General features: G+C 39.9%; 1 protein-coding gene across 1 annotated transcript in view; it reads right to left on the bottom strand.

Moving 5' to 3' along the window:
• Window positions 1–9,885: 9,885 nt before the first annotated feature.
• The window catches only part of LOC140940021 (double-stranded RNA-specific editase 1-like), a 19,962-nt gene continuing 14,682 nt past the window's right edge, over window positions 9,886–15,165 (bottom strand). Inside the window, exons 7-12 of the mRNA XM_073388883.1 lie at window positions 14,955–15,165; window positions 14,097–14,360; window positions 12,570–12,766; window positions 11,740–11,945; window positions 11,081–11,254; window positions 9,886–10,703 (exon numbers count right to left, since the gene is read on the bottom strand). The exon at window positions 14,955–15,165 is cut by the window's right edge and continues 279 nt beyond it. Coding sequence (XP_073244984.1) covers window positions 10,518–10,703; window positions 11,081–11,254; window positions 11,740–11,945; window positions 12,570–12,766; window positions 14,097–14,360; window positions 14,955–15,165 — 1,238 coding nt within the window. The 3' untranslated portion in view covers window positions 9,886–10,517. The remainder of the gene's footprint in view (window positions 10,704–11,080; window positions 11,255–11,739; window positions 11,946–12,569; window positions 12,767–14,096; window positions 14,361–14,954) is intronic.

Genomic DNA, 15,165 nt, shown 5'->3' with positions numbered 1-15,165 from the left:
TCCGCACATCCTTACCAAGATGGTGGACAGGTTTAAGCGGTTCTTCGTGCAGCGTTAACAGCAGTGGAAAATTGCCATCAATCTGAGGATGACCCCACCACACCTACAGTTGTTTATAATGGGATGCGAGGTAGACCACGAATAGAGATACACGCTGACACCTTAAAGTTTTTACTGGCTTTAACGCTTTCAAGCTTTAACGCTTTACTGGCTTTAACGCTCGGGAAATTGCTTCAATGTTGTCTGTGAGCATTCGAACGATTCAAAGAAGAATGGCTAACTTTAACCTCAGAGAAAAGGTCCCCGGCTACACTCTCATCTCTGACAACGATTTAGACGAAACTTGCAGAGAAATCATTTCAGAATTTACTAACTGTGGGATGAGAAGAATGAGGGGATTCTTATTATCCATGGATATAAGGGTGTCTTAGGAGAAGAAAAGCGAAGCAATGAGAAGGACAGATCCTGAAGGCGTCCGTTCTTCCTAGGTCACTTCAATTGAACATAGTTCATTGAAGAGAATATTCGGTGAGGGTTGCCCTGGCTCTCTGGCACATCGACAGCAACCACAAACTTATAAGGTACACAAAGTTTATTCCTCTTATTCCAACGCCTCTTTGAATAACTTAAAAATATATAGGCTGATAAAACCAAGAGGCAGCCACCTGATGTCAAGAAAATCTACGTCGGTGAGAAACGAATGGACGATGGCCTTATAATTTTTATTCTTTATAATCTACCCTAAGGCATTGAAACCGTTTCCTTTCGTCTGTTGCAACGTCTTAAATAACAAATCTGGAGCATTACGTTTCGAGTTCAATGATGGGGGGTTTGTTGTAGTTCTTTTAAAAGATAGCAAATAGCGCGATATAGCCCTTTGAATTTCGGTCAGTGTAAAACGCAGACTGCGGACTGCAGACTGCGGACCAGGGATAAAATGCAGACTGTGTGTAAAATGCAGACTGCAGACTGGGAGTAAAACGCAGGCTGGGGTAAAATGCAGACCGAACATAAACTGTAGTCGCGGAAGGGTTTAAGGGCCAAAAAATCCCGCAAATACATGTAAACGAACACTTAATTGACGACATCTGCTTTCACAAATCCATTCAGGACTTTCTTCTCTAGAACGTCGTCGACAGTCGACGACCCAAAGACATACTCGCAATCTTGAACCTTTGTTCCGTCCAAGAGATCTCACGCTTCAACTTTCGATATACTTGACCAGGGACCGTGAATTGGTACAACACCACGATGTTTACGCTTAAATGAAAGCTGCTGACCGAAAATACTGTACACTCACAGGAAGAAAAGGGAGTAAATCATTCCAACAACAAAGAAAGATGTTCTGCAGGAAATTTGGATGTCCTTCTATGAAAGTATTGCAAATCAAGGTACACAGACTTAAACTGTTCGGATGTTCATTGAAACTTCTGGCGAATGTGCAATGCACTTCGACTAGGAAGCGAAGTGTGTAACTGATACTGGCTAGCTATTTCACCGATTTGGAGAAGAAGGAGCATAAATGTTTAAAAAAGTCTACAGTCTTTATTCTGCATTTTACCCCAGCCTGCGTTTTACTCTCAGTCTGCAGTCTGCATTTTACACTCAGTCTGCAGTTTACCCCTGGTCCGCATGCAGTCTGCAGTCTGCAGTCCGCAGTCTGCATTTTACACTGACCGCTTTGAATTTCGTCTTTACCACTGTTTCGGAGCCACCTCAAATCAAATACTGAACCACAATATAGTCCTAAATTAACTGGTAACCGCCCCATGTAAGGGTATCCAAGGACTCCACGCCATGGATTCCACATTCCAGGTACTGGATTCTAGTCTTTATCAGCGGAACTTAGACTTTGGATTCCAAACGTTGGAGGGATTCCAGCTTCGTTGAATTGTATTCTGGATTCCAAAGCCTAAGATTCCAGATTCCAAAAGCAAACTATTCCCAGATTTGGGATTCCAGATTCAAAAATTTCTCGGATTCTGAAATCCGGATTCCCTTACATGCAGCGATGGTAAGGTCACTCGAGCTAAGGTGAATGCGTAGTGGGCCGTGACGCTAGCTGTTAGCCTTCCTCTCTCCACCCTATAAGTAAAACTCGAAGGACAAGTAAAAGGACCAACGCAGTGTTCACCAAAAACGGAAAGCGCCATTCTTGTTTTTGTTCCTGGTGACCTTGTCTTGACGAATGGCCCTAAACTGTATCGGAGCGGGTCATTATACGTTGAATCAAGAGGCTGTCACTATCAGTTTTAAATTAATTTGAATGTTTTCTACTTCACGAAGGTAGAATCTTGTTATTCGAGGTGCTATCGATGGTGCAACACGCCTAATTACTTCTCCGCATTGCTCCTGTGCCGATCTTAAAAGTAAATCAATTCAGTTTTCCAGCCGGGAAAAAAAGGAAAAGGCTGTCGATTCCGTTTTGGACTTGTTGTAATATATCAATCAGGGCACGCCTAAGTTACTGAATAAGCACCTCACGAAGTGAGCAAGATTGAATGTCTCGTTCTACTACCATTTCGGTTTGCTTGCAGTATGTACTAAATAATACTGTTTAAGATCCAGGCCTCCATCCTAAGTAAACTTCTCACGTGATGCCCTTTTTACAACTTTTTGCGATGCCTTTTTGCGTTATGCCTCTTTGCGTACCGCCTTTTTACGTTATGCGCCTATGCGCGTTGCCTCTTTTCGTAATGCCTTTTTGCGTGTTGCCTCTTTGCGTTATGGCTCTTTGCGTGTTGCCTTTTAGCGTGATGCCTTTTTCTGCGTAATACCTATATGATAGTTGCTTTCTTAGTATTTCTTCCATTTACCGTTGTCTTTTTTTAACCAACTTTGACTCGGTACATTTCAGATTCGACTTAACGCGTTTCACTTTTAGTTTATTGAATTTTATCATAGATAAAACCCAGGATAAACCCTCATGGAAATGTGAAACTGCGCGCGGAATTTGTCGCGCTTCATGGTAATCCAATGACATCATTTGATCCGAAATTTTTCAAAGCAGCAGTAAGAAGCAGTTTGGATAAAATTTGGCGACATTGTTTCGAGGAACGTATTGTTGAAGTATGTTATCGAGGGTTAAACTTACAAATGCACACACCGTTCGCTGTAGGCCCACCCTAAAATAACACTGAGTGTTTTCATAATGGCTGGTCAGCGAACTCAAAGAAAAACAAAGGAAATAGTCAAGACATTTAAAGACCATGGACCTCATAGACGCAATGACAAATTTGAATGTCAGGAGTGAAAGTGTAAAATCGATAAGAGTTTGAACAGAAGAAGGTGTACAATCAACTCTCTGTAAGACGGACACCTTTGGAACCGGCACTAAGTGTCCGTCTTAGAGAGGTGTCCTTCTTATAGAGAGTCAAATTAAGGGAGTAAAGAAAGGCGGGACCAACTCCAAGTGTCCGCTTTACAGAGGTGTCCGTCTTATAGAGGTGTCCGTTAAGAGAGAGTCGACTGTATCAAGTCCGAGAGTCGCAAGATTTGTGTAGATGGTAATCAGTACAGTGTGACAATAGTGATAAAAATCTCTTCCAATGAAGGAAGAGAAGATTGTCAACAATTGAAAGGGACTCAGGCTTCTTTGGGAACTACTGTGATAGCTGTAACGATTCTTCTTATTCTTTCAATTTTGTTTAGCAGAGTGACTGTTAATGTACTTGTTCTTGTATTGCGCGTTGTTGGTAGCCAATTATATTCTAGTCTGTCATTGCTTGCAAGACAATCTATGTTAATGTTAACAGAATTGCCAGTGTTTGAGCGATTTTTCCAGCTTGAATACAGTGAAAGTTATACTTGTAACATGCACGGTGATGCCAGTATTGAGGGGTATCACTACTGTATGCCACTTGAAACACTCTTGGCTCTGAACTACAACTCATTCATTTTAACAGTGGGAATTATTACTGGTGTTCGTATGATATGTATGGTAACAGTCATAGTCAAGGTACATGTGTATTGTTGAAAATACCAGTCCATACACGCAAAATTAGTACAATATTTTCCGAGTCTATATACATGTAGGAATGAGGATATATATGAGCTTAAAGGTGTACATATTGCCAACTTTGCAGTTGATCTTTGTTCAATCAGTGTTGAATACTGTAGGATGTCAAATGTTAATAGTTTATACCAATGTTCTTGTAAACAGTGCTGTACTATAGCAGTTTATGCAATGTGTTACTCTGTTATTAGTCCATGTGGATACTGGACTTCAGCATCTTTATCTGCCCTTTTTCTAGTGATGGGAATATACTGTACAATGCGATGGGTGTGAAAAGACATATCATGCCAGTTGATCTTCCTGAAAGTGAGAGTATCAGTGGAGCTGAGATAAAACTTACTGTTGGCGCTGTACTCAAATGAGCTATACCTGTGTTTGCTCGCAATCTTTTTCCTTTCACTGCTTTCAATCTTGCATGAGCATAATATAAAGTGTATTTCATATTGTAGTTTTTGACAATTTAACTTTATGTGATTTTACAAATTTCTTCAACTAATGACTGTATGCCTTTGATACTTTTAGCAAGTCGTATTTCACCTGACTAACTGTCATTATATCGCACAAAAAAATAAATCCTTTACTCTACTTCTTTGCTGAACTACACAGCTTATACAGTATGTTCCAATCTACGACAAAAATCCTGTCACTTCATGACAATATTTTGAAATGCACATCTTCAACACAGATTTGCTCTCAGCCAAATTGCAACATAGGACGCCATTGCTTGATTGGTAAGATGATGGGTATAGTTTGTGAGGTAGTTGCTGGGTTTCTATATGGGATCTTATTAGATGTTGGTAATAGAGTCAAACTCTGTTTAATAATAGTGGCACTGAGCTGTTGATACATTATATTCATTAAATGAAGACTGTACACGGAAAAAATTTTGACACGACTATTTACTTTTGCCAAAAATGTGAACTGATCCCTTATAAAGTAATCGATTACACACACAACATATATAACAGGGACCTTTTCTTATTTTATTTTTATGCTGTTTGATGCAGAAATCTACACCCCAATCTGCCTGTTTTATTTTCTCCTTGTAACTGAATGTTTTTTTTTAAGAGGTTCCATCTCACAATAACTTCACTCCACGCCTACTACTTCACACATCTCAACTAATCCCTCAAATATACAATACCACTGCACTACCCACATATCCCTCATACACCTAACAAACTTCACATACGCTAAGTACAACCACGCCCAAATATACGCTCCCACAGCGTCTTGTTCTCACTTAATTTCGCGAGAATTAAATTTCGCGAAAAATCATGAGCCACATTTCGCGAGTATTTAATTTTGCGACTTTTAGAATTGCAGTGTATAACTGCGCTTTTCAAAAACATGCGAATTCTGAAGTTCAAAGGCCAACTGACGATTGCGTTTTTCGCTGTCGTCAATCATCTTAACGGACCTCTTAGGAAACAAAACTTTACTTTAACGGGTTAAAAGGTCATGGTTTGTGATTTGTGATTGCTGAATTTTGATCGGTTTTGTGTGTTTCTGTGTTTCAAGGTTTGTTGCTTGTGATCGTAATTATGATTGACGGCAGCGAAAAACGCAAACAAGCTTAACATAACAAAGCATAAGGTTTTCCACACCGTCTAAATAGGAACCAGCAAATAGTTACATGGTAAATGTTTACTCTCTGATAACCATCGTTCTTCTGTCAGACATGATATGGAGGTCCTTATTCATGTATGGTATTAAATTTCCTGATTTTAATCTTCGCGAGTTTTAGATTTCGAGAGTATTAAATTTCGCGATTTTTCCCAAATCGCAAAAATCTCGCGAATCTCTCGTGTTCATATACAATAATAACTAGGGTATCTAAAAGATAGTAATGCTGCGGCACATTCTGTTGATACTGGCATTAGTTAGGCAGTGGGACTTAAAAGAATCGAAAATGTCATTGAATGTCCTATTTACATGTTGGAAAGTACTAGAATAATTACTATCAGTCTATAGAAAGAACTCGTGGGAACGTTGTTTAGAAAATGATCAAGTGGTTATCAACTCTGGTTTTACCAAAGTAAATTATAGGAAATGATAGAAATTCAGATTGTTTATCCATATATTTAATAGAAAAGATAGTACACCGTACTATCTTTTCTCTGGAAACACGATACTTTTCTTGCTGTTTATTGCACTTTATTGAGTAACAGCAACAGTTATTTAGCTATATATTTATAGAAAACAGCAACACAAAAAACGGAAAAAAAAGAAAGAAGGAAAAAAAGGATTTGGTAGGACTCGAACCCGGCACCATCGGCTCGACGCGACTACACCTAACCACTACAACACAGTAACTGATTACGTAAGTCTGGGAAAAGTCTCTAATTTAATGCCTTTTCCATGAAACTTCCGCCGGCAAGATGATGGCCAGCCGCGTTAATCGAGCTATTAACAGTAAAAAAACAATGTAAATGCATATTCCATGGCAATGAATGAATGAAAGAATATAATTATGCTTTTCAAAACGCCGATACACGTCCTCGTCTGCAACGTAGGACGCAAAACATATGTTTTGTTATCTCGATTTCCGCTGTTGTTTTGAAGCGAATAGACCCATTCGGCTAACTCAGTGTTGTACCCAATTCAAATCTCCCGGGGTTAAGATTCATTGTGTACTGTATTTGCATCATAATGTGGCATTCTCATTTAAATGTATGGAAATTCCTGAAACAAAAAGTTTTATTCCCAAAGAGTTTGAATTGGGTACAACATTGAGTTAGCCGAATAGGTCTATGGTCACAATCACATCCATTTTCGGCTCATACAGGTTCTTAAGATCAGCATGGCATGACATTCTCTCACTTTCACATCACCTTCTAGCAAGCTGGAATTTGTGTATCCCCCGTGTTGCGGAGTCGAAGAGCAAATGCTCATCTTCCCATCAGGTTTAACACCTGGACGAGTCAAAGGCTCTTGAATTGAAATCCAATCCCTTAGTTAACCATCGTACTCATCTGAAAGACTCTTGCGTATCTTAAATTTGGTAAGACCTCTAACCGTGCTGTAGAAAATTTGCTACAAAGAAAACTCTTGAGTCTGGGCAGCAAACGATGCGAACTTCCCCCTGTTTTATTGGAGTTGTTCGTGGCGCAATGCACTCTGGTTAAATGCAATGCATTGAGGTAAAAAGTGTGGTTAAATGCAATGCATTATGGTAAAAAGTGATGAATTCGAGAATTCGTCGCCCCTTATATATTTCCCTTAAATCCTAATTATGTTGCTGCTCGCTCTCTACGGTCGCTCCGCAGCAATAATAAAAAAACTGACTGTAAGCCCGTTTTCCCCCTTTTCTTAATGTTCTGGAGAGCACCCTTGACCTGCAGGGGTAGCTTCTCTAGATATCTCCTTATCAAAGGCTGGAACGCAGGTCGCTAGACTGCACGGCAAAGAAATGAAAACGTATCACATTCGATTTTTAAACATATTTACTGAGCATTTTGTTAACATTTAGTCTGAAAACACGGATTCCCAACACTACTTTGGCTTAGGCACCTCCCAGTGTCACACGTCTATGTATCTAGATTTATAAAAAAATCACGAAAGGCTTCTTACTCGCCCAAGTCCCTACGTTTAAAATAGCCAAAACTGAAAATTTTTGCTTCTTCTACGGCATCTTTCTCATCCACGAAATGCTACTCTGTTTAATATTGCAGGCCTCTATTTTTTCCGCAAGTTCGCCGAGATCGAGCGGTTACCTGTAATAGGGGGTCCTCTTAGTTTCAAAATCAAAGGGAGAAGGGTTCTCGCCTCCCCTCCCTGGCCTCCGTAACCCTCGACACCCACCTCCTCGATACATACGAAACCAAGATGGCCTCTCATTACGGCAAACACTTGATGTTACGATACTTCGTAAAAACGGTCTCCTGGAATGCAGACAGCGGATCACATCTAAGGCCTCTGCACTGAAACTGCAGTACAGTCGAACCTCGTCCACAACGGCCACTTTGGGGCGAGCGAAGGTGTGTGGCAGCTGTCAGTAAATCTGACCCCTGTGTGGAGGTACAAACACAACATCCTTTGCAAAAAGCTTGGTTACGCCCCTGGTAGGGTTGTAATACAGTAAACCCCCGTGAATGAGAACCAGTGGATTTCAAAAAAACCTCTTGGCAGGAATTTGCCACTTAAATACCCAAAAATATACAAGAAACTCTTTAGCCAAGCGAGATTGAGCAGGTTCTTGTACGTGGGTTACAGTTAAATTATGATAAATAATTTAACCAATGAGTGTAACTTTGAGATTGTAAAGATAAGCATAACAAGTACATATTGTACCAAACTGTATATAAATTCTGTCATCAGTTAAGTTAGGGTTATAATAATACTGTTGTGAATAAATATTGCGTATATTTAAGGACCAAGCCCAAGTTAATTCATAAACAACAACCAATTATCTCCTTCATAGGAATTAAGAACCTTATTAAGAACCTACTTAGCTTAAATTGTTAATAGGTACCCCAAAATACAAGAACCTATTTTGCCAAACTTCGAAAAAAGGGAGGTCCCTATTCGCAGCTGTTTACTGTATGACACCTTTGTTTGGAAAGGAGGAGACATTTGAGTTGTTGTTATGGAATATTTACGCAATCGCAATGAAAATAATTTTATCAACAAAAAAAAAGAAGAAGAAGAAAAAAAGGACAAAACAAAAAAGTTAATCCAAAAAATGAGCGTGCGGGCAGTATACATTGTTCGCTTTTATAACGATATAAACAAGGTGAATGTATGGGCTGTCCGCCGGGACAAAAAAGCGACAAAAGTGGCCATGCATTGTAGAGAGGCGGCCGTTATCGGAGGTTCGTCTACATTCCTTTGAAATTAAAAAAGAGACAAAAAAACAAAACAAAACAAAAAGCGACAACAACAAAAAACAGTGTGCTGGTGAAAGTTACAAAACAAAGAAGACCATTTTACAGTTGCGGACGTAGCATCCTAGCCTTTGAGTGAACGTGAGGCTGAGGTTGATCTTGTTTTGATACAAACCTCCTTCCTTTTCATATGAGAGCTACTTTTAAAAAATACTAACTAGCATAACGACCCATGATTTACATAAAAAAGCAGGAAGGGTTGTATCAAAACAAGGTCAACTCCAGCCTCGTTTCCATCTGTAACTGTAAAACGGGCTATTAGCATGTAAAGAACATCCATGGCCCTTAACAAAACCCTCCTTTTTGGTCAAATAGATGATCTGTCAATCACACTAATTTTGCGTGTTTCTGGTATTACGCAAATAGAAGTTTTCACTGTACCAGAAAAAGGCTGGTGCGGCAAACCAAATGAACTGTACACCAAATTTAAAGCCACGCTGCGTTGTTTTTGGTTTCCGTTTTATATTCTTCATCTACAATGAACACCCACGGGGAAGACAAAGCTACAAACCAAGCACGTAAACGTAACGTAACGTATAAAAACTTCATCGCGTTAGCAATGACAAGAAGCAACTGGAAAACACAAAAAAAGCTTTTCTGTGTTTCAATAACCATTACTCAAACTTGAAGCCATTTTCTATTTATTTCATAGTTCTCATCACATTACAATACTGATGAATACTATGCTAATGATTCCCTCGAGCTGAAACCCTTTGCCGTCAGCCAAATTTTAGGGAAAAAAACGCATTTTGGACCAGATCCTTCTTTTTGAACCATTTTTCGGCCAGTTAGCATGGGAAAGTCTAAAAAAGACATTTCCAGCACTCAGGACTTAAATTTCTGCTAACTGAATGTAGTTAAGCGGACGACAAGGAGTTAATACAGCCAACTTGGTAAATTTGCCCTCGTGTCGATGTTTTTCTGGACAAAGATGCGAAAACGAGCGACGAAAGTCGCTCGTGACCGAGACCCAAACAATACGGATTTAGAAAATCTCCACACTTGACTTTATTTTACTTTGTGTCTCACTGTCGGAACGCATGTTACTATTTGTAAACGGGTATCCCAAAACGTATGGGATTTGAAACGATTATTCATAAAAAGGAATTCATAACATGTTCTTCTAACTATCAATAATATAACCTCTCGATATTTTCTTTGAATCAATATCTACTCTAACCAGAATGGTTTTGTTTATCTATCTGTAATAACTTAAATTATTTCGCTTCTTTTTTTTTCTGGAAACGCCTCACTAAAAATTCCTTAACTGTTATTATTCAAACATCTTACTGTTGCAGTAAGAGATTATTAAAGGTAGCCTACTGTAACACTCCTGTGGCTCTGTTTGTATTGCACAAGGTGGGTTCTTACTTTTTCGTTCGTGGATGAAATCCTTAAGTGTGACCATTCAAATGAAAGCTACTGGCCAGTGCTTGTCTGTAAGTATGGTGTACAAGGCATAAATGATAAAAAATATGTTGTCTGTGAATAAAATCCTAAACTATGTCCAATCAAATGAAACCTACTAAGCAGGGCCATTCAATTGAGCAGCATCGTCGTTTAGACCTCTCACGAGGTTAAAAGATTTAAGATGACTTAACCTAAAGTGCTCGGCTCTAACTAAAATGACTCATTTCTGGTGGCTTTTGCATCAATTCCCAGGGTCCGTACCCAGTCTCCAGCAGGCGTTTGTATAGCATAGTCTTGGTCTTTTGGTAGTCTGTCGCCAGCTCCTTTGCTCTGCCATATATTTGTGCCTCGAGAATCTGGCGATGAACCAGGTCTTGGCTATTCTTGACAACCTGTTAATTCAAACAGTCAATGCGAAGAGAATGCGGTTAGCAAGTGCAGTTTTTTGCGGCCTGGAGAGAAAAAGTCTTGACAGCGACTTATGGCTTCTAATGGCTTCTGTCCACTTCACATAAGAACAAAGTAAAACAGTAAACAACTTCTTAAAAGGTCTCCGTAGTGGATATGTCAGTAAACGGATTCGGACATTGATTTTTATTTTACCAACTCTAACCGGACTCGTGTGGTCATAGCTTCAATGATAAAAACGATAAGACCAGGCAAGCGAAAACTACATCCACAGAAAGATACGTAAATATATACTGATTAGCCAAACAAGTCAAATTTGCATGTGCATTACCCTTGCTCGACAAAATAAATTCCATAATACCTCTTTCAAACTCGCGTACAAAGCCTGTCGACTGAGGCGAGAGGGTTTTGCCATTTTGTTGGCTGCCATTCCCAAACATCCGTCATATACCTCAACCGAAGTGTCCTGACATGCTGCCCAGTTCAATGATAGCGTCTTAGTTTTGCACTTGGTTTCAACTTCACGAGGGCTTTCCTGTGAAAACGAAAGAAGTAAATAACATTATTTATTTATTTATTTATTTATTTGAGTTTGTTTGTTTTAAAGTTCTGTAACGATCATTATTTTTCTCCTCTTAAACCATTCACAAGCTCTTAATAAACGTTAGTTTTGAATTGCTGAAATAAAGAGCAAAAAAATCATATTTCTAGGGCAGTTTGTTCAGCCTCGCAAACGTATTGTTTAATAACTCCATTACTGTTTCTAACCACTAACATTCGGCTGCTCTATGGACCTTCATACCGACACGTGTACATCACGTGCTTCTCAACAACGATGCTCAAAACAGTACACAAAGCAATCAAAAGGCACTTTGATAAACTATAACTATGTGAAAATTCATTTCGCCATAGGACAACGGATGTAGTGTGTAAACGGCTGTTTTCTGCTACTTGTATGAGGATCTACGCTTTATGGTTACGGCTGTGACTACATGATCATATTGGAAAACATAAACGTACTTTCTGGACGAGGTGGCCTGGCTCTAGTTTAGGATGATTGACGTGATAAGAGCTGGGGAGTTGATTTGAAAAGCTGTTGTCATTATCCAGTTCAACCCTCATGCTAACAGCACGGCTGAGATGGCCTGGGTGAAAGAGCTTTCCCAGAATAATAGAGGAGATATACACTGGTTCGATTAGAATGCTCAAAAGAGAACCTTGAACGCCTGTAGAGAAACATCACAGAAAAATTAGGCTCTCTTAATATGATTGTTGTTACGATTTTTCGTGTGACTTTGAAAGGACTACATATCGTCTTCACAACTGATCTAAAATAAATCGATCGTTCACGGTCATCATGACAACAGGGCCTCTGAACTGTTGCCGATTGTAGTGATCGGCCTGAGAAATTGTAACTCAATCACGTCTCTCTACTCTCCAGTCAAAAACGATAATCACTTGAACGCACTAGCCTAACAAGCAAAAAACACATGAAATAAAAAACGATGCTTGTCTTCTTGAAACGTAATTGTGCGAAAATGTTTTTTTTTTTTTTTTTTTCTGATCACTTAATTTCGTATCTGGTCAAAATGACCGAGAAACCAAAAGTTTGTCGGGACATTGACCGGCCGTCATTGTGAGCCCTGGCAGAACATAAAGCGCGGAGAACGTGTTTCACCCGTAGAAAGGAGGTGAAGCCAGTGCAAGACAGTTAAAACACTGCAACGGGTGAGTAACGCGGGAAAATATTTTTCCAGGCGCTCACTGTGAGCGGACCGGTGCCAGGGGCGGGAAAAAGATCAAGGTCGCACTCTGATTGGCTACAAACAGAAAATGTCAATACAACTAACCAAGAACATTCCATTTGGCGATTTTGTCACTACACGAAGCAGTGCGTAATCTTTGTCCAGAGCGGATTCCATCGATGGTCAAAATACCATCCTGAAGATCCAATGGAATGGTTCCCTCTCCTTTCTCTACTTTAGTTCTCAAAAGTCCCTGCTGACGTGAGCCAAATACTGCTTTACTTTGATTTGCATCCTCGATGCTGTTGAAAAACAAACACGATTCAAAACAAACAATGGTGGTTTATTTGAATGGGAAATGATACATGTGCTTTGTTGTTTTAATTCAGCAAAGGGCAATGTGACTCTTAGTCCCGTCACCCAAGTTTCTATGCGGTTTGAGATTTCCTGAGGTTCTTTTCATAGACTAGACCCACGAAGATGTTTTTTTGGTACATTATAAGGTCTTATAAGGCCGGAAATCCTGGGATATAACAGTTCGAATAAAATCTACTAACACGTAGGCCTCGTTTGCACACACTGGTCCGGACAAATTTCAATGGACAAAAACTTGCACAGATCCACCTTTCGTTTAGGCGGAACCCGGGAAACCGAGCAAGATTTTGAACGGACATGTGTGCACGTTTTTGACCTGATCAGAAGAAGGTCAAAATTTTGCTCGCGCCAAGAGCTGACAAAAGCGCTCACGTCTCGCCGGGGGAGCCAAACTGTTTATAAGGAGAAAAGTTGACGGTTGTGACTAGAATGAAACCCCAGAGTCAGATTGTCATCTTCACTCAAAATACATGATAGAAGTCTTATAACGTAAAGTAGTAAACTGAATAAGAAAAGAAAGAAAACAGTAGGTAGTACGTAAGACTTGAACCCGCGTCATTTGATATAAAATCCATATGCGTATCCACTACACAATCAAGGGCTAACTGCCGACACCGGTTAATTTTAACGTACTTTACATGGCATTGATCCTTGCATTATTGAAAGCTAACCGTTTTTAAAACAGTGCCAGTAACCCTAATGACTGTACTTCGGTGCTAAACCCTGTATTCAACTCTTTTCCTTGCACAACTGACTCTTACTCTTATTTCCCAACTTTTCTCAAACATGTGCCCAATAAATTCGCATAAATATAGTATAGCGTGGTATAGAGTATAGCGTTGTGTAATAAACATAAGGTGTCCAACCTGATTTTTAAGGTATCTATTCTAGTCACAACCAAAAGTTGACCTGCTAGGAGGGTGACCATCAAGTAAAAGGTTCGCCAAGTTTTGTAAGGAGAAATATGGGAAAAGTTGGATCGCCCAGAGTAGCTCGGGTAGGCAGGTAACACTTCTACTCAGGACACGTTTTGTCCATTTATTGTCGTGGCCTCAATGTTTCCTCTTTCTAGATATACCGATGACTATGTTTTAAAACATTTCGCCTTTTGAGCCTAGTTATGAAATTAAAATGTGGTCCTTTATCATTCGCATGAAAGCTACTTAACAGTAACTTGGAACATCACACTTCATGCTATTCATTATTTTTCAAAACTTTACTTCTTAAGTACTGTGATTTTGGACCCTCTACACTGACCTGGTAGCAGTTTCGTGCACAAAGATAGCAGCATCGCCACAAGGAGCTGTGCTAATGTACAAATGAAACTTCACTCCATCTCTCAGCTGAATCTTGCCTTGGCGTTCCTTCTGCACAAAGATACTCTTCATATCCGCTTTACCACTCAGCAAAATTGCCAAGTGGTAATGAAAGAACCTAACCAGACTCCTGCGCGCTATAACTTCAGCGTGGGAATCGTTTACTGTTGATCCGTCAAGGCGTAGGTTCTCTCCGCTTATGCATCTGATTAATCAAAGTAATGATAAAAGAGAAACGGTATTACGATTGGACGCTTTCCATTCAGCCAATTTGCTGAAAAACCAAAACGAAAATGAATGAAATGGACTGTTGTTTATTGTGGAATTTAACTGAAAATTCGGGAGTTTCAGAAAAGTACAACAAAAGAAAGCAGGACGTTTTGTTTTCAAGGCCTTGTTCTCTTAGCTCCATATGCCTTCCCGTACACGACACCCTACCAACACACACCAAGAAAAAAATACTTCATTCAATACGAAGAAATTTGGGAAAACTTTTTGTTGGGTGGATGGTGTCTCTCGGAATACAATGATCAATTAGCCTACGTCTCAAGTTACCCACTTCTTTTATTTCAATGCTGTGGTACAGGAAAGGAGTTCACAGTACGCGAGTTGACACATAAGGCAAATTGACTGGCCTACCTGTTAGTCATATATAATAAGCCTCCCACGCAGACGTTCTTAGGGCTTCACCACGACTTCCTTCCCCGCAGGAACACGTGACGAAGCCCATAAAACGTCTGATCATGGGAGGCTACCTTTTAGTTAAAGGAAACTAAAAACACTGACGTAACGGACTCACTTGTTTCCTGTGCCAAGACTGACGACCCTACCAGGATCATCTTCACCATCCTGCATGATAAAGGCCGCAATAACCTTATATCCTGCGAACCTCCATCCCTCAGGTGCATCACAACTGAGGGTTGAGAGATGATTCCAACTTAGTGCCGCAAATCTGTCCCCATCAGACGATGCCCCCGGGTGAAACTGTTGCACTCCCCTAAGCTCCAACA

Source organism: Porites lutea, chromosome 6 (genome assembly GCF_958299795.1).
Source record: "Porites lutea chromosome 6, jaPorLute2.1, whole genome shotgun sequence".
Lineage (NCBI taxonomy): Eukaryota > Metazoa > Cnidaria > Anthozoa > Scleractinia > Poritidae > Porites > Porites lutea.
This window is presented reverse-complemented; position numbering and strand designations above follow the sequence as displayed.